Below are 19,603 nucleotides of genomic sequence, written 5' to 3' on the forward strand. Positions count from 1 at the left end.
TTGTTTTATGTAGCCAATCTTTTCTGAGTAGATTTTTACGACTTTCAACCTTTTAAATGGGTCGTCGTTAAAATTTCAAATTTTTCTTGAATCATTTGTCTGTTGAGAAAACATTGCTGTGGATAAAATTTTTTTAAATGAATCTTTAATATAGTGATCGTAATAGCATAAGCCCACTGTCTGGTATTTTTTTTTTCAACATTGAATCACTTAATTTCAAATCATCTTGAAAATGCGTGGATATTTGCGAAATACTTAACTAAATGCTTAAATCATCTTGAAAATGCGTGGATATTTGCGAAATACTTAACGAAATACTTAACTAAATAACTTTTTTCAATACAGAAGTAATCGGAAAACAACCGGAAAACAACTAAGTTATTATAACAGAGTAGTTGGTCTAAATCAATCAAAAACATCGACCTATTTTGATCAGCTAAATTTTATGCAAGATTTGGTCGATACTTCCCCCCTTTTTGTCCAACCCTGCCTTAGGACAGGATTTACTAAAATCAGCATGAAATCTAAGCAAATGTTAATGTTTAAAAACCTGTGAAAAATGAAAAAAAAAGACAAAAATGCCAAAAATGACAAAAACGACAAAAATGACAAAAATGACAAAAATGACAAAAATTACAAAAATTACAAAAACGACAAAAATGACAAAAATGACAAAAATGACAAAAATGACAAAAATGACAAAAATGACAAAAATGACAAAAATGACAAAAATGACAAAAATGACAAAAATGACAAAAATGACAAAAATGACAAAAATGACAAAAATGACAAAAATGACAAAAATGACAAAAATGACAAAAATGACAAAAATGACGAAAATGACAAAAATGACAAAAATGACAAAAATGACAAAAATGACAAAAATGACAAAAATGACAAAAATGACAAAAATGACAAAAATGACAAAAATGACAAAAATGACAAAAATGACAAAAATGACAAAAATGACAAAAATGACAAAAATGACAAAAATGACAAAAATGACAAAAATGACAAAAATGACAAAAATGACAAAAATGACAAAAATGACAAAAATGACGAAAATGACGAAAATGACGAAAATGACAAAAATGACAAAAATGACAAAAATGACAAAAATGACAAAAATGACAAAAATGACAAAAATGACAAAAATGACAAAAATGACAAAAATGACAAAAATGACAAAAATGACAAAAATGACAAAAATGACAAAAATGACAAAAATGACAAAAATGACAAAAATGTCAAAAATGACAAAAATGACGAAAATGACAAAAATGACAAAAATGACGAAAATGACGAAAATGACGAAAATGACAAAAATGACAAAAATGACAAAAATGACAAAAATGACAAAAATGACAAAAATGACAAAAATGACAAAAATGACAAAAATGACAAAAATGACAAAAATGACAAAAATGACAAAAATGACAAAAATGACAAAAATGACAAAAATGACAAAAATGACAAAAATGACAAAAATGACAAAAATGACAAAAATGACAAAAATGACAAAAATGCCAAAAATGCCAAAAATGACAAAATGACAAAAATGACAAAAATGACAAAAATGACAAAAATGACAAAAATGACAAAAATGACAAAAATGACAAAAATGACAAAAATGACAAAAATGACAAAAATGACAAAAATGACAAAAATGACAAAAATGACAAAAATGACAAAAATGACAAAAATGACAAAAATGACAAAAATGACAAAAATGCCAAAAATGCCAAAAATGACAAAATGACAAAAATGACAAAAATGACGAAAATGACGAAAATGACAAAAATGACAAAAATGACGAAAATGACAAAAATGACAAAAATGACAAAAATGACAAAAATGACAAAAATGACAAAAATGACAAAAATGACAAAAATGACAAAAATGACAAAAATGACAAAAATGACGAAAATGACAAAAATGACAAAAATGACAAAAATGACAAAAATGACAAAAATGACAAAAATGACAAAAATGACAAAAATGACAAAAATGACAAAAATGACAAAAATGACGAAAATGACAAAAATGACAAAAATGACAAAAATGACAAAAATGACAAAAATGACAAAAATGACAAAAATGACAAAAATGACAAAAATGACAAAAATGACAAAAATGACAAAAATGACAAAAATGACAAAAATGACAAAAATGACAAAAATGACAAAAATGACAAAAATGACAAAATTGACAAAAATGACAAAAATGACAAAAATGACAAAAATGACAAAAATGACAAAAATGACAAAAATGACGAAAATGACGAAAATGACGAAAATGACAAAAATGACAAAAATGACAAAAATGACAAAAATGACAAAAATGACAAAAATGACAAAAATGACAAAAATGACAAAAATGACAAAAATGACAAAAATGACAAAAATGACAAAAATGACAAAAATGACAAAAATGACAAAAATGACAAAAATGACAAAAATGACAAAAATGACAAAAATGACAAAAATGACAAAAATAACAAAAATGACAAAAATGACAAAAATGACAAAAATGACAAAAATGACAAAAATGACAAAAATGACAAAAATGACAAAAATGACAAAAATGAGTCATCTAAAAACTTAATGTCCACAGATAATCATTCCACTTGTTCATCAAAAGTTTTAAGGTTGATGGGACATCCAATTAACTTAGTCAGAAAATTCATTGTTTTCACTTGTAATTTCTTTTGATTACCAAATACATGCGATTTTCTCTCTACTAAGAATAGGGATGAGTTGCAACAAGCTTTGTTTTTAATGGAAAATCACATGTATACGTTTAAAAACTTAAAGTTTTTTTTTATAAATTTGTGATATCATAACGCATAAAGCACCAATTTCAGTAATTTTCAGTTCCAATTAAATTTAACATTTTTTCCATCAAAAATGTTTTGGTTTGCTTTTTGAGCCCAGACTGGTAACTGAATTATAAAAATATTCATTTATATTTTTTCATTGTTCGATGAATATTTTCACACCAAATGTGTTTGTATAAAATAATTAAACAAATTTAAAGATTGTACTCGATATCATTAAAGCCAATCCATCATACTGGGTAAAGTTTTTAACGGTATAGAAAAATGTAAAAAATTTGTACATGATTCATCATGCATCACTATCATCATCATCATCATCTATGTAGGCAAAAGTTTGATTAAAAAAACTCAGGAATCTCATTGTTCATTGAAATGAAGGATTTAACTGAAAAATAATTTTCCGTTAATTATTTGTTTTTTTTTTTCAAATAATATACAGTATGATAAAATTAAAAAAACCATAATTGTAGCGTTCTTTAAAGGAAACTTAAAATGAGTAATGAATGGAAGATAAATGTCTTCGTTTGTTCTGCTCACTGGGTATCTAATTCCGCAGTGATTGAAAGTCATCAACCAATATGGTTGGATTAATGGTTTTAAAACAATTTTTTCAAATAACATAGAATTCTGGCATTCAATAAAAGTGATATATGCTCACTTCTCATACATTTTTTTTTCTCTATTTTGAATTTGAATTTCAGGCAAAATTCAATAATTTTTTCTTTCTTGATCATTATTTATTCTTTATTTTTGTGTAAGAATTTCCAGAGACAGAAAAAGGTCGTTAAATGGAGTTAAAAATAGGTAAGATTTGAGTTTAAAGGAATGGTAAGCTTTTAGTATGCTACGGTAGGAAAGATTATTTTAATATATGTCAATTTAATATGTGTTATTTGATACTAGCTGATCCCGTACGAACTTCGTTTCGCCGGCAATTATAAAAATGCGAAAAAATAAGATTATGTTTTTCAAACAAAGTATGATGATCCTTACACTGAATAAACGATAACTTTTCAGTAAGAGCATTTTTATTTAAAAGATAGAAAACCATCACAATCACAACGTAAATATCTATTTCTTTCAAAAACCCGTTCTTCAATTCTTACGTTTGCCATTTAATTACAACACAAATGTCGCGAAAATTGATTCCTATTCATGAGAATGACGATTTTTCGTTACATGACTATCCCAAATTGTATACCCACAATTCTCAATAAATAACTGTGAACAAATTCTTCTCATCGATCCTATGCATTGACTTCGAACTCATAATTCCACAATACGAATCAAATCGTCTTACCTCAAAAAATCCCGTGTGCTTATTTTACATCCATTTTATTGCCCGTCTCTTTAAATCCTGATGCGGAATTTTTAATCGCAATCAAAGACACATTAACTGACATCTTTAACTTATTGTATCAAAAAAATTCATAAGACTTTCAAAGAAAATTAAATAATAAAATAAATCAAATTATTTTAATGAAAAACTGTCCTTAGTTGAAATTTCCACCTCAAAGAATGTAACTAGAAAAACCACATGTTTACATAAAATCTCATAAAAGAGACTTTTAACTTATTTAGAAAATAAAACAAATTAAATTGTGTACTAGCGCAAGGTTTCATGCAAAATTTGAGCCAGATTTTTCTATGAAAAGGGGTTGCGCAACGCACCTGAAGTTTGTATGAAATTATGTGGATTTTGTTCGGCATGTACAAAATAAACAGTTTTTCGCCAATAATTTAGATCTTTATCATCCAATTTTTCCTTTAATTTGAGTGTTTTAAAGCTCTAATTATGATAATATTTCATCTGAAGAACGCATTTCGATTAGAGTTATCACAAAACAGCTTTAACGTTCCAAACGGGTATATGAGCGTCGATTAACGACCATTCAAGTATTTTTTGTAATTGCCCATCAGAAGCTAATTTTTGAAACTGATTGATTTGAGATATTGATCTTGTTTACCAAACCATTGTCGAAATGGGGCCTTGAGGTGAACTATTTGTCATAACGAAAGTTTTGTGAATTACTATAATGAATACAAATCAGACGATAGGGACTTCAGAAATTGGTGCAAAACTTGGTTTTCATGTTTCTTTTAAACCAAATTTCTCAAAATTCCATACAAATTTTAGGCTCATTGTGCCATCTATTTCCGTGGTCCAATCTCCAAATTTGGCACTGGCCTTTGTGCTAGGTCTAGGATCTATTTAAGCTTGCAACTTGTAAGATTTTTATAAGTCAGCTGATTTAGACACTCTAGTGTCCATTAACTAATTTTTAGAAGATCGAAGCCTTTTGAAATTATTATTATTTATTCCTTTCCTTTGCAATTAAAGATTAAAAAGATTCAGAAACACATTTCAACGCTTTTTAAAAAAAAATTTCCTAATATTAGTTTTGTATTCTTAATAATTTTCTCATGATCGCACAAAAAACATCGAATAATATTCATGTGAGCAGTGTGGCAAACCTCATCTGCTTATATGGACCTTTGAGATTTATTTCCTCTAATATTTTGGGAATAAATGGATAGTTTTCATCACCAAATCACATTATTTATTGAGTTTTTAAGCATTTTAAGTATATTTAGCATTAATTTTTAGATTATATTTTTACTAATTTCATGTAGCTGACCATAAAATTTCGTGACGTCACAACGAAACTGAATGGCTCTAAAATAAATTGAAATCATAATTTGAAAAAATCAAAAACAGCGATTTGTTGGTTGTAATGAATCGATACTTTCCCGAAATTTTCATAAAATTTGATCGAATAGAAGAGCAGAAAAATGCAGTGTTGTAAAAACAATACTGAAAAGTGGAATAAGAGGCGCGTTGTGACGTCACGTTTCCTTTTGCTTATATTTTGTTAACTATTTGTTCTATAAAAATACTTTTGATTTCATATTGTAAAAAATTTAATTTTGACCATAGAAGGTTTATTATTTTTCAATATGCGATCTGACCTGTAAAACTTACATACAGTATACCGAAAAAATTTTTTGCAAACGTTGTGACGTCACGCTGGAATGGGTCATATGTATATTAAAATAAAAATTGAATAAATGTTGCTCCCTGCTGTTGCATGATGCCCCGTTTGACGATTTTCATGTCCTTTATAATTAAGAAAAAAAACTGGATAATTTCAAGCCACAATCAGCACGCAATTGGGCATATGGACGTAAAACTTGAAGCATGTCGAGAACAATGCTCTGAACAGTTGTATTTTATAGCTTATTGATTAGAAATATTTGGTATTTTGCATGGTCGTCCATGTATGCAAGTTTTGGTAAGGTTGCAATTCTTGACGATAAAATTTGTTAATCTCCAAGCAATTATTCGAAATTGCTGATTGGCCTCAAAGCGAGTAAGTTCGAATAAAGTCATTTCGGAAAAATTAAAAAAGTTCTTGTACTTAGATTAAAATATCTCGGACGGCATAACAGTAATTTGTAATCCTTCTTTTGCATATTGAAGGTGAATTATTTTTATATCGATTATCTCAACACTGTTTTTGCGTTTGACCAACAGTATTGTTGATATTAGTGACTTTATGAGAAAAAAAATTATAAAAAACGCATTTTTTTAGAGAAAATTTTGTTCCAACGAAAGTTTTAGACTCGATGGTAGCATTTAAAAAATCTGATTTTCTTTTGCGCTTAAATGTCAGTTTAAAACAAAGATTTAAAGTGGTTATTTATAAAAATCGGTTGAAAATTGAAGAAGTTATGGCTACTTTACCAAAACTGAAATTTTTGGAGTTTTTAATAATTTAACGAACCGCAGAACATTTACAATAGTATAGGGGATTTTTTTTTATTATCTGACAATTTGCGCCGGGGGTCTTCAGATTTTACCCAAAATTGAAAATTTGGTTCATTTTTGAGACTTAAAAACACATGTATTTTTTCAGATTTCTAACATTTTTATTTTTTGAGTTAGCTTCGGTTAGATTTTTTTGTAAATAAAAAATAACCATTTTTCAAAGCTACATAACTCTGTTGTTTCTCAACGGAAATTATAAAATAGCACATCAAAATGCATTAAAATTTTATCAGCTTTCCAAATAGAATAGTTGAAAAAAATTAAATAATGACCTTCAACATGAAAAGTTGTAAATAAACTTTAAATGGCGTCTAAAAGTACCGTCTGCACCACCGAATATTTTGCAAAAAATACCATTGTATAGCTCGATTCATAATGCAACTTTCATCTGAAGACACCAAAGTAGGCCATTAACACCTTGAAGAGTTATGAAAGAAATAATGACAATAAATCTCTTTTTTTGCATCGAAAACAAACAATGGTCGAACAACTGCACTCACATATGGAGATAGCAAGCACTTCTAACAACATGGAAACAAAAGAACTTACCAAAGCAGGTAAAAAACACTACTTTTTCGTGCTTTGTAGAGTGTTTGCAGCAAAACTGACTTTAAATTTTAACCATAATTCTGAGTATCGTATTGTTTAAGTGATATAACTAATAATGGGAATGTTGCTTTTACAACCTGGTCATATACTATGTAACTTATTAATTTTTCGATCAAAGATCATTGTGAAGCATAATCAATGCCAAAAGTAGAAGGTTCAATCCCTGTGTTTGGGATCACAAAAGTGTGATTAAAAAAATGAAATATAGACGTGCTTTATATAGTTTTTATATCGGGAGCTAAACACTGGACACCAAAATCCTTTCCCATTGATCAAAAAAGTATGACAAAGTGGCACAAATGTTGTAGAAATAATCAAAGAGTTCAGTATGGCGAGCCCAGGCTGTAAAATGATGAAAATATGATACTTTTACCGTATTCGTTTTCTACATTCGTCCAGTTTTGAGGTTTACCATACTAGAACGAACATAATTCGTCGTCAGTGTTTTGCTACCTCGATCGCTCACACACGAATCTTCAGTGTTCCACCGTCCATTTTAAATCAAATCTGGGGAATTATGGATGCAAAACTTAGCGCATAAACTTCTAAAAATGACAGTAAAATGTGCATAACTTGTTGTGACCTGGTGCAAAACTGGGTATAAACGAATACGTTATTAGATTTTTGGATATGACATGAAGTCAGTTAAGCTGCAACAATCTACCGCCCCTTCTTTCATAACAGTCCCATATACAAAAATAAACAAGCGAGACAATCAGCTTTTTCTGTTTTGGAATATATTTTTAAATTGTGACCACAACTTTCAGCATAAACGAAAATCGTTTCTAGGTTGTCATAATAAATTGTTAGACCTGAAATTTTCGAAATTGGGTTATTGGTAAGGTCGAGAGCACCATTTTTATTCATTATGGGACTGTTAATCGACCATATTTGAAACCTTTTTCGAATCTACTAGCATAACAGTCCCATACAAAATATATTTTTCTCATCAAGCTACTTTCTAAGACTTAAATTTGATCATTTTTGAGCTTCTAAATGCAATTGTCAGAAAAAAAACATACTTTTGCAAAAAATATCATGAATTCCACATTGTAAGTTGAATCTTTTTACGAGTTTTTATTGCATCCGATAGTTTTTCGCTCAGGAAGTCATTCCTAAGAAAGTCAGACCTGCCTTCGAAAACTAGTGTGCATCATTCGACATCAAGTGAGTTAAAAAAATGTTTAAATGATTCAAAGCAATAAACCAAAGACTATTTCGCCGAAAGAAACATTGAAAAGTAACCAAATCCGTGGTTTTTCACATATGTGACTGTTATTCAGGTATATTTTATATAGGACTGCCCCGAATTGATATTTTCTTTCGAAATTTCTAGAACAAAACCTCTTTTTTAGTCTTTTATGTTGAAGCCTTATGTTGACCTAAAATGACGAAAATTCATATGGGACTGTTATGCGAGTAGGGGCAGTCTGAAAAGGACGAAAAAGTAGTGTTTTTTACCTGCTTTGGTAAGTTCTTTTGTTTTCATGTTGTTAGAAGTGCTTGCTATCTCCATATGTGAGTGCAGTTGTTCCACCATTGTTTGTTTTCGATGCAAAAAAAAGAGATTTATTGTCATTATTTCTTTCATAACTCTTCAAGGTGTTAATGGCCCACTTTGGTGTCTTCAGATGAAAGTTGCATCATAAATCGAGCTATACAATGGTATTTTTTGCCAAATATTCGATGGTGCAGACGGTACTTTTAGACGCCATTTAAAGTTTATTTACAACTTTTCATGTTGAAGATCATTATTTAATTTTTTTCAACTATTCTATTTGGAAAGCTGATAAAATTTTAATGCATTTTGATGTGCTATTTTATAATTTCCGTTGAGAAACAACAGAGTTATGTAGCTTTGAAAGATGGTTATTTTTTATTTACAAAAAAATCTAACCGAAGCTAACTCAAAAAATAAAAATGTTAGAAATCTGAAAAAATACATGTGTTTTTAATTCGCAAAAATGAACACAATTTTCAATTTTGGGGCAAATCTGAAGACCCCCGGCGCAAACCCGTCAGATAATAAAAAAAAATCCCCTATAGGAAGAATGAAACATGATAAATCTCTCTCGCTCCAAGTTAAAATTATTTATTAGCTTACCAGAAGGTCACATGCCATGTTTCAGGAAGAACCGACCATAGGGAGGGGTTGCTTGAGTCTCAAACGTAAGTAAAATTTTGAGGTATTTTGCCCGGAAAGAACGAAAAATACAGGTTTTTCATCAATAACTTCTTTCATCACTAGCTGATTGTATTTTTATGGTTGATTTTCTTAAAGCCTAAGTTGAGAGAAATATTTCACCCGAAGACTGTAACTCGATTGGATTAGAAACAGAAAAGTTATTGCGATTCAAAAATTGTATTTTGGTCGAAAATTCTCGTATAAATCGCAATGCGTAAAAAAGTACTCATTGCGGGTTGGACAAAATTTGTGGCCTTTGAACTGCAATAACTTTTTTACTTCAAGTCCAATCGAGTTGCAGTCTTCGGGTGAAATATTTCTCTCAACTTAGGCTTTAAAAAAATTAACCATAAAAAACAATCGGCTAGTGATGAAAAAAGTTATTGATGAAAAACCAGTAGGGGAGATGAGGGCATAATGAGCACCCGAGGCATAATGAGAACTACGCTTTTCTACGAAAGTGCGTATTTTCTTAAATAAATTTTCATGAGGATTTGTTTCGTACTTCCTATAGTATTAATTTTTCACAAAAAAAGGAATCTCCTTATCATCTTTACAGAGATATTTAAAAAAAAACTAGCTTGGTTCTCAAGTTACGAAAATATTATAATTTTTGAACACCACGAAATAAGCTCTTATGATCTTAAAATAACCTTGATCTATAATGTACGCACTGCAACATGATGTGCACATTGTTTCTCAATTTTTACCATCAAAAAATTTTTGATTTTTCACTTTTATCAATTTTAAAACACGTTTTTACTTAAATTTGTTGACTAGGGGTATATAGAGCACCATATTATAGAGGCATAATGAGCATTTTCTGCCGTAGAATCTAGCAGCGAATTAAAATTGATTTATAACGCAAGACCTTGACTAGTTTTCATTCGACGATTTATTCTATTGGTAAGGTGTCGGAGAGGTAATCAAAAGACTAGAGTTAGATTTCTGTTCGAGGTGATTTTTTTCCATTCACAATTCATGATCGATTTTTTTATTGTTACATTATACGGCTAGTAGCATCATCCTCCGAACAAAACACTTAATGTATGAGCGTGCGTGAATTGTTTGTATTCTACAAACAGACCTAGATTATTTTGTTATTGCTTTGTTTGATGAATCTACGACTCACCTGACTTCATCGAATTGAATTCGCTGCTAGATTCCCCGGCAGAAAACGCACATTTTGCCCTGATTAATGGTGCTCATACTGCCTCAGGGGGGGTTCTCATTATGCCTCCACAGTGGCTGGTTTTCAGCTTTTGGCAAAATTTTTTAAAATGCATTTTTTAACGTTTTCATCTAGTTTTTCACGTTTCAGCCCGTTAGGGAATAGGCTTTTCAAGTGTCTGAACACGAAACAATAATGTGACCTCCATATTATAGCTATTTTCTATGGTTAAATAACCGTTTTCCTTAAGGTGGCCATTATGCCCCCATCTCCCCTATCTTTGTTCCTCCCGGGCTGAAAACCTTAAAATTTTATTCACGTTTGAAACTCAAGCAACCCCTCCCTATGGTCAGATCTTCCTGAAACTTGGCATGTGGCCTTTTGGTAAGCTAATAAATTATTTTGACTTGAAGCGAGTGAGATTTACCATGTGTTATTCTTCCTATACTATTATAAGTGTACTGCGGTTCGTTTAATTTTTTTTTTAAATTGCAAAAATTACAGTTATGGTAAAGTAGCCATAACTTCTTCAACATTCAACCGGTTTTGATAAACAACCACTTGAAATATTTGTTTTAAATTGACATTCAAGCGCAAAAGAAAATCAGATTTTTTAAATGCTACCATCTAGTCTAAAGATTTCGTTGAAACAAAATTTTCTGTAAAAAATGCGTTTTTTTTATAATTTTTTCTCTAATAAAGTCCCTAATACCAACAATACTGTTGGTCAAACGCAAAAATAGTGTTGAGATGATCGATAGAAAATCCATTCACCTTCAATATGCAAAAGAGGGATGTCAAATTACTGTTGTGCCGTCCAAGATATTTTAATCTAAGTAATTCCGAAATTTCATATTTGGAACATAACTCAAAAACGGTTCTGCTGAGATTTTTTTGAATTTCATTTTTGGATTCAGCGCCAGATTTTACATTAAAAATGTAGGTCAGTTTATCAAGTTCACGATTTTTTTAAATTTTGTAAACGAGTGTAATTTGCTCACATATAGAATTGTATGATAATAGCATTTTCCATCTTCATATGATTGCATGAAACTAAACCGTTTATTATTGTTGATTATTGGTCACTTTATTGCATAGTTTTATTTGCATTTTGGGATTGTGGCAGGTACATTTATAACACCGATGTCTTTTCATCCTCTCATCGATTCCAATATCGATAATTAATTTGAATTCAATTGTCAACAGAAATCGACCACTTCTTTCTCAGGGAATTCCCTAGCCCAGCTGTGTTTCTACATGGTGGAAATTCTTCTCAATTACATCACAGATTTCATCACTCAATCTGAACACACCACAATCACACCCACAAACCTTATAGCAGCGACACTCGTTCCGGTGCAATTTCTTCCAGTGCTCTCGCTGATGATCTTTTCCACAGTACGCCACCTGCTGACATCCGCCACATCGTTGTCCAGCAGCAACGCCACAAACGGCACACAAATCCAAACTCATATTGCTCCAGAATTGCTTAAAATCAATTAACCCAACACGTTACAAACCCACAAAACCATCCACAGACATCGTAAGTCGTCAACTTGAAGCAGCAACACTAGATCGATATCAGAACATCCGAAAAAAAACAGAGAAAACAGAGACACTTAAGTCGACCGACTAACTAAAACCAGTAAAACCAAAAGAACGACTAAACATAGTCGTCGATCGTTTCGAAAATCCGGCGTGTGTCCAATCTAGAATGGATAGATCTTCCACGCTTGTAAAAACCAAAAGTTAGCGATGCGTGTGTGCGGGGCGCGCGCGTTTTTTTCTCCCGATTTCTTTACTAGCCAAAGATAATCTTGCGTTTCGCCGGTTTTCGTGAGCCAACCACCTGCCACCCTTGCCGGGTCAGCGACAAATTTGTTGTTTGTAAAACATTTTAATTTCCCCTTGCACTAATACAGTGGAAGAGTGCTGCTGTGGGTGATCGTCGTTTGCCGATTTGCATCCGAATTGTGGGTGGAAAATTTTCCTCTTTCACGCTTTGCGAAGGAGAAGGTAAAACCGTACGGGTGGCGAAAATGGGATCGTTATGATTTTAAAGACTGAACCAAAGTATTGATCTAGACTTAGTTTGCAGCAAACATTATAACAGCCTGAGTCGATTTGGGGTCATTTTTTTGACTGAGTTAACCAATTGTGACAAAACGGCGTATTTTTTTGGTGTAAAACCCAAGAGCGAAACTTCAAACCAAAACAAAAACGGTTGATCAATTAGGCGAAACTTCCAGGCGTAACTGAAATTGAAAAAAAACGGCGATAATCGAAAATAGCCGAAACTTAGTGAAAAAAACTATAGTTTTTGATAATAGATAATTGTTCTCGACTGGTAAAACTGTATAAACGGGAAAATATTTCGGCTTTTTCAGTCAATTCACGGATCCAAAACACCTTCTCTTCTTATTCCGACGTTTCGTTCTTTATTTGAACTTTTCCACAGGAATCTACAACAAACATTACAATCTCTTAATGAACTAATTGACAACATAGAACAGTAGAAAACTTACAGAAAATTGTGTTTCTTCATCTAGAGGATCAGTTATGTGAATTTAATTGTAATCATTAATTGTAATTTAATATCAATAGCAAACAAATTCGTTCAAGATAGCAAATATTTGACAAACACAAGGGATCTTCCAAAAGAAATATTGGAAATCTTAAAAATTAGAAACAATAACTGTTGTTTTAAAACAACAAATCAATCAATTTTTGAATCAATCGAATACAAACACAGAAAAATCAACGTACCTTAGTTTTTAGACAGCCTCGGTTTTGTTATCAAACAGTTAGTGTAACCCTCATCAAATTTTATATTCTAAGCATTCGCAATCATTTGCTCTCTATGAAAATAAATAAATTGAATTCCAAAATCTCCAAAATCTTATAAGAATAAATCAACCATTTCGAAGAATATTTTCAATTTTGACGCGCGAAAACATAAAAATATTAGAAAAACCACCTCATTCCTATAATATTCATTTGATTTAAAAATGATAAATTTTATGTATCTGAACTTTGATAACTCATTAGCATTCCAGATTGCCCGTTTTACCCCGGAGCTTGCTTTTAAAAGAAAAAAATAGGAAGATTGGGTTCGGTTGCCCGGATATCGAGGAAGAAGGCCCGGTTTTTTTTCAGGATTATTCACAATTTTTACAAAATTCCAAATTTCCAAATTTTGAACGAAGTTTCAGTAATAGATTTTTTTTATTTTCGATTAAGAGTTCTTATTGTTGATTTATCCTCGTTAATTTTTGTTTAGAAACTTTAAAAGAATCTTTGAACTGATTTTACCAGTTAAAATGTACGGTTTCTTTATTATTTGACACAAATTTTCTATGAAGGCTATAAAACCACATCATAACATAATAATACTGGTCAAGCAGCAGCAGCTTTAGCAAGCATTGATAAATAATATACAATGTACTTAATTTCATTTTTCATTAAATTGGACGCAGAATACTGAAGAATCACATGCACCCAGAATAATTTAGAAATTATTTATACGGGATTTTCCACGTAAACTAAGATTTTTGCTGCTAATATTGATTCTACGTGTGTTTGTAGAAAGCACAGTGTATAAAGGAAGCCCTTGTATTAACTACTTTCCTTCCACAAACCTGACACATGAAATTCACGTAAAGTCGAAGTGGATGATTAATATCCGATTTGTTCATTAGTTTTAATGTAAATTTTTATTAGAAAAGGGAGTTGTCAGCCAGCTTATTTCGTTAGTTATTGTGAATATTTTTTGAGTTCATAAAAAGTCTTCACTTATGATTTTTATGGATGTTTAAACTTTTGTGGCTTGATATATGCAAACGTTTTGTAATTGATATACAATCAAACCATGTTCAAAGAGATGACGATCCAGAAGAAAATCCATGTACTTAATGATAATCAGAAACAGATTAAAAAAAATCCAAGAGTTAGAAAAAACTATAAAGGGACTAGCAGACCCGGTAAACTTCGTCTTACCATGTTCAACTTGGCGTCCATTTTCCATTTTTCCTAGTTTTCTTGACATTTCCTTTCTTTTCTTTTACTCGAATCGTCCCGCTTAGTTCTATCAAAATTAAACCTAAGAATTTTGACTCAACGGGTCTTTTAAAATCCAATTTTTGTAACTTGTACCATAAACAAATATATGTTGATCATATGTATGTTTCATTTGCTGTACATATTCCATTTAGTAGATTTATTCCGTTTTGTTCGAGTTCACATTAAGGTTTAGACCGAAATAAAAAGTTTCTCATTTATTGGAATATATTGCTTATGAATCTTTAATAAAATAGAATTTTGAATACCGGGACAATTTTTGGAGTATTTGCCGAATATTTTGCCTAACGCAGCGCTTTCAGCTTCCAATTAGCTTTGTATGGTGTATTTTTTAGAGCTGAAGAAATGAAACACATAAGAAAAGATTTTTTACTAACCATTTTCAAACAGTTTTCTATTCACCATCCTCATGCTTCGAAGCAGTTTGAATTATCCATCCTTTCATCAAAATCATTTCCAAAAGGTTTCGCCTGATACTTAAGTTATAGACTTTACACATTTCAACTTAAAATGTTCCCATACAGCACTTGTCATGGCATTAAATCTGACGATTTTGTATACTGCAAATTCCTTTTTTTTTATTCAAGCAAAAATGCAAATTAATTCCTTTGATCTTTAACCCAATGAATCAACGAAACAATTGGTTTTGAAAAGAGGAAAACATATGTTTAGATATATTCACCCATTATTTTCAAAATTCTAATTGAAGCATTGAGATGTTCTGATTTCAATATTTCCTTAACATTGTTGGTGGTGATCTGTGATTTCATTTAGGATTATGTAATATTTTTAAGATTAAAAAAAATTGATTGAAAAGCAGATTTTTTAAAATTTAATAGATCGAAATGAAATAATCCCGAGCAGACATTTATGGCAAAATTAAAGCAAATTTTGCTATCACGCCCTGAGAGGAAAACTTGCTCTCATTTTGCTTGACATAAGGTGGTACACAGCAAAAATGAGAGCATAAATTTTCATACTTGGTTAGCAAACTGATACCAAATTTTGCTAAAACTGAGACCTTAACAACACCTCATTTTCTGAAAGCTTGGAGAGCACAATGATGTCAATTTAAGGTATCACATTTTTTTCAAAATAGCAAAATTTGAAATCATTATGCTCTCATATTTTTTGAGAAATGAGGTGTAGTTACGGTCCTAGTTTAAGCAAAATTTTACATCACGTTGCTAACCATGCACAAATGCTTAAATTTTTGCTGTGTATCTCCGTATGTCGAGCTAAATGAAAACAAATTTCATTCTGTAGGGGTGATAGCAAATTTTGCTGTTAAAGTAAATTGTAAGTAAAAGTCATTGATTTATCGCAAATCAGTCAATATAGTTTCGTATTATAAATAATCAAATGATTTTTGCTTATAATTAGAACTCATAATTGTTGATTCAAGTTTAATTCAAATTTAAATTCTTCCATGATACTTATTCTGTTTATAGTTTTCCTGAAGAAGGTATGTAGCTCTTGTTGGGGACAGAATAACTCTAAGCTTTTGACGTTTTTCCATAAGTATCGAGTACGAGAAAACCCGAGCGATTCTCTTTGTAAAAATCTGGCATATTCTTGGCCCTCGATTTCAGATGCACGAAACACACTTTTCAGCAACGAATCTGCCGAAAGAGCAGTTCTTTCATCTGAATAAGTTATTGCATACTATAAGGCGCAATTAAATTGCCGACTATAATACGGTTTTACAAACACAATTTTCTTGATGATTGATCTAAAGGCCCTATATAAAAATAAATATCTCAACTTAATGTCCATGGTCTGATGAATTTCACACTTACTTGCAAGCAGGAAATAGGTACAAGTACAGTTGTGATACTGTCACTAACATGCCCGACTATTAGCAAAGTAGCACTGTGAGCGTTGGTGTTGCTGTTAGATCCAGCCGCATCGGAATCCTGAATGATTGTGGTGCGAATTGAAAAACCTCCTTTTTGGTGATTACCTTTCTTTTTTTGGTTTCAGTTGTTAACCTAAAAATTAATTCACTATTAATAGAGGAAGAAGATAAAAACATTTTTGAAAAGTTGCTGGTATACCTAAATTACAATGAGTGATTTGTCCTAATCTTCGCTTGAAGGCGGAAAACTGTTGTTTGTTACTGTAGTAATCGATGATATTGTTGAAATTAATACTGGTCCGATAACAGTATAAACCTCATGGACGTGATTCAGTAAACCGGTGCCTTCCGTTAGTCCTAAAAATAGATATGTATGTTTTAATTAATCGTTGATGATCATTCAGTTCCACTGCATGTATATAGTTTTTCCGTCGACATTTTTGGCAAAAAACTCAACCGCCTTGTCGGTGATTAACTGAAGTTTCTGACACCTGTTGCTAGCCCTTTTTGTTAAATAGCAAAATCCATTCTGGAATTTGTTGCCAACATTTTTGCTTAATCCAATTAGATATGTGATGCCAACCTTTTGGAGCATTCCATTCTAGTTTTTAGATTCAACATTTCGGCGTCATCAATTTCCTTACGAGCGGTTAACATTATGGCGAACTTTTAGCGTTTTTTCATCCTGGTTGCTCACTAGTTTTGCACTAAGTGCTGTCAACGCGTTTTTGATATGTAATGACAGCAGTTAGTGCACAGCTGGTTGGCCACTTGATCAAAATAAATACTAAAAATGGTAACCTGCAGAACTTTCAAAATGTTTTCTACAGCATCGTATTTGTTTGGAGAAAAGTGAGAAGGTTGGCTACAAAAACATCCCCAAAAGGTTCGCTAACATTCCAGAATAGATTATTCCCTTATGACGGTGTGTATGTTGCCGGATGTCAGAGACTTTTAACTCACGAGGCGGCTATTTTTACACATTAATTTGTACGGATAAGTTTCCGAAAATATGTAAGCAGCATAGATGCTGGAAACGTAACAAGGAAATAACCTGAGTTAGGCTTTGTTGAGAAGTAAGTTGCTTACCTTTGACACAAATCGAATTGCTCTGTTCCCCAAAGTTTGCAGTTGCATAAAGCAGGAATTCAACAGCATCCAACGATTCGATCTGATGATGCTGTCAACGAGAACAGTATCATTTCGCCGGAATTCTAGGTCAATTTGACTATTGTTTACATCGAGGTTAGTAAATTGATCCTACAATAAAGAGTTAGTTGTAAAGCCAGACGTAACATATAGCAATAATCATTACTTACAGGGTTGATTAGTTCCAGCATTACGAACTTCACACACTTCTTGTGACCCTTGACGGTCCGATTAAAAAGGAATAGTCCATTTGGTAACCGCTTGACAATCCGGAATCTTTGCTGCAGAATCACAGTCATCATTTGGAATTGACTGCTAGGTATACTCCCGACCAGCTCTCCTCGGAACTTGGAAATAGGTAATCGCCATATTTATGGAACTCACCCGATCGAAAAGCTTACAGCTCTCCGTTTCCGTGGTACAGGCCGTCGTTGAACCGCTACGTCTGATTTTCGATTGAAAGGGACAAATACCGTAAAGACCGTAAACCGTTCACCTGATTTACGACACAAACAAAGAACCGATAGGTACCGAAACATTCAATCAAAACAAATCAAACAAACCGTTCGGGCGCTTTTGACGTTTCTCTTTGTGATGTCTTACAGGGATGCCAGGCGCATTTGAATGTTCTAATTGCAACTGAAAATATTAACACCGTAATTTAAAGAAAGTTAATCATATATTCGATCTGTAAATCTACGGTAAATTTTCTTGTTGTTTTGTTACTGGGTCATTTGCTTTTAATGCTTGGTCATTTACTGTAAGATGAAGCAATTTTAAATTACATGCTTTTTAATACAGATTAATTAATTATAAAGGCCATTTACTTGAAGTACACAGTACATCACAAGTTGAGCATAATTTATGTCTTGTCATTGGGCATCTATTAGCTGATCTTATCAGCATTTGTGAAAATCAAGTTCACTTTACTTTTTTTTTCATGAACATTGATCTATTGCTGATTTTCTTTTGAGTTTAAAAGTTGAACTATAGGTACTAAAATCTTCTCCACTTATCAAAGTATTTAAACCTCATAAGATGTGTTCTTTTAGATTTTTAATTGTATTCGATCAATAATATAGTACAAAATCTTTTTCAATGAAGAATAAAAACAGAAATATGTTGGTAATTTCAACCTCATGACTAGTTTTAGACTTTAAATGCTTGTTTGTTACTGAATTATAGAGTCTTCAAAAAAAATTTTAAATGATTGTTTATGTAAGACAAAATAATTTCCTCATAGCGTGATGGCATAGTTCTGTTTTAAAACAGCACTAACTGAAATCAAAATATCACGGATTTTTATGCAATATATTGACAAAATATAATGAAGGGATTTTAAAAGGAATTGGAATTTTCTCAGCATTTTTATTTATGTGTGGGGAAAAAAAAGTAATATGCAAAAATATTGCAAAATGCAGTTTTTATCGCTATTATTTCTATAGATTTGGAAATTCCATCACATTATTTTGGTCTCAATCAATCACACACATCCTCCTGCACTTAATGAATTTGTTAGACAGACACTTGCCAAATCATTTTGATATCTATATGAGGCTCTCAGAGCCAAAGGGGTATACGTTGGGGTCGATTTTGATGCCAAATAATTCTTCACATTTCAAACTGTATTTGATGATTTTTTCAGATTTTTAAAATTTTGTTACCATACTTTTACATTCGATTGAAAATTACAAATTATTGAAAAATATATGGAAAATAGTCAAACACATCAATTTAAAACCGTTTTTTCTCGAAATAAGCTTTTATGCACTTATACCCCTTTGGCTCCAAGGGCCTCATATGTAAACAATTTCGATAATAATTTTTCAGAAGTATTTTTTTGATTTTTTAATCATATTTTACTAGTATTTGATAAAAACGATAATTTT

At 31.4% G+C, this 19,603-nt stretch overlaps 1 protein-coding gene across 1 annotated transcript in view; it reads right to left on the reverse strand.

Annotated features, from left to right (window-relative positions):
• LOC129739215 (SET domain-containing protein SmydA-8-like) overlaps window positions 1-12,381 on the reverse strand; it is a 114,230-nt gene extending 101,849 nt beyond the window's left edge. Inside the window, exon 1 of the mRNA XM_055730637.1 lies at window positions 11,963-12,381. Within this exon, the coding sequence (XP_055586612.1) occupies window positions 11,963-12,103 (141 nt within the window). The 5' untranslated portion in view covers window positions 12,104-12,381. The remainder of the gene's footprint in view (window positions 1-11,962) is intronic.
• Window positions 12,382-19,603: the final 7,222 nt, after the last annotated feature.

This window comes from Uranotaenia lowii, chromosome 1, assembly GCF_029784155.1.
Source record: "Uranotaenia lowii strain MFRU-FL chromosome 1, ASM2978415v1, whole genome shotgun sequence".
In the NCBI taxonomy this organism is placed as follows: Eukaryota; Metazoa; Arthropoda; class Insecta; order Diptera; family Culicidae; genus Uranotaenia; species Uranotaenia lowii.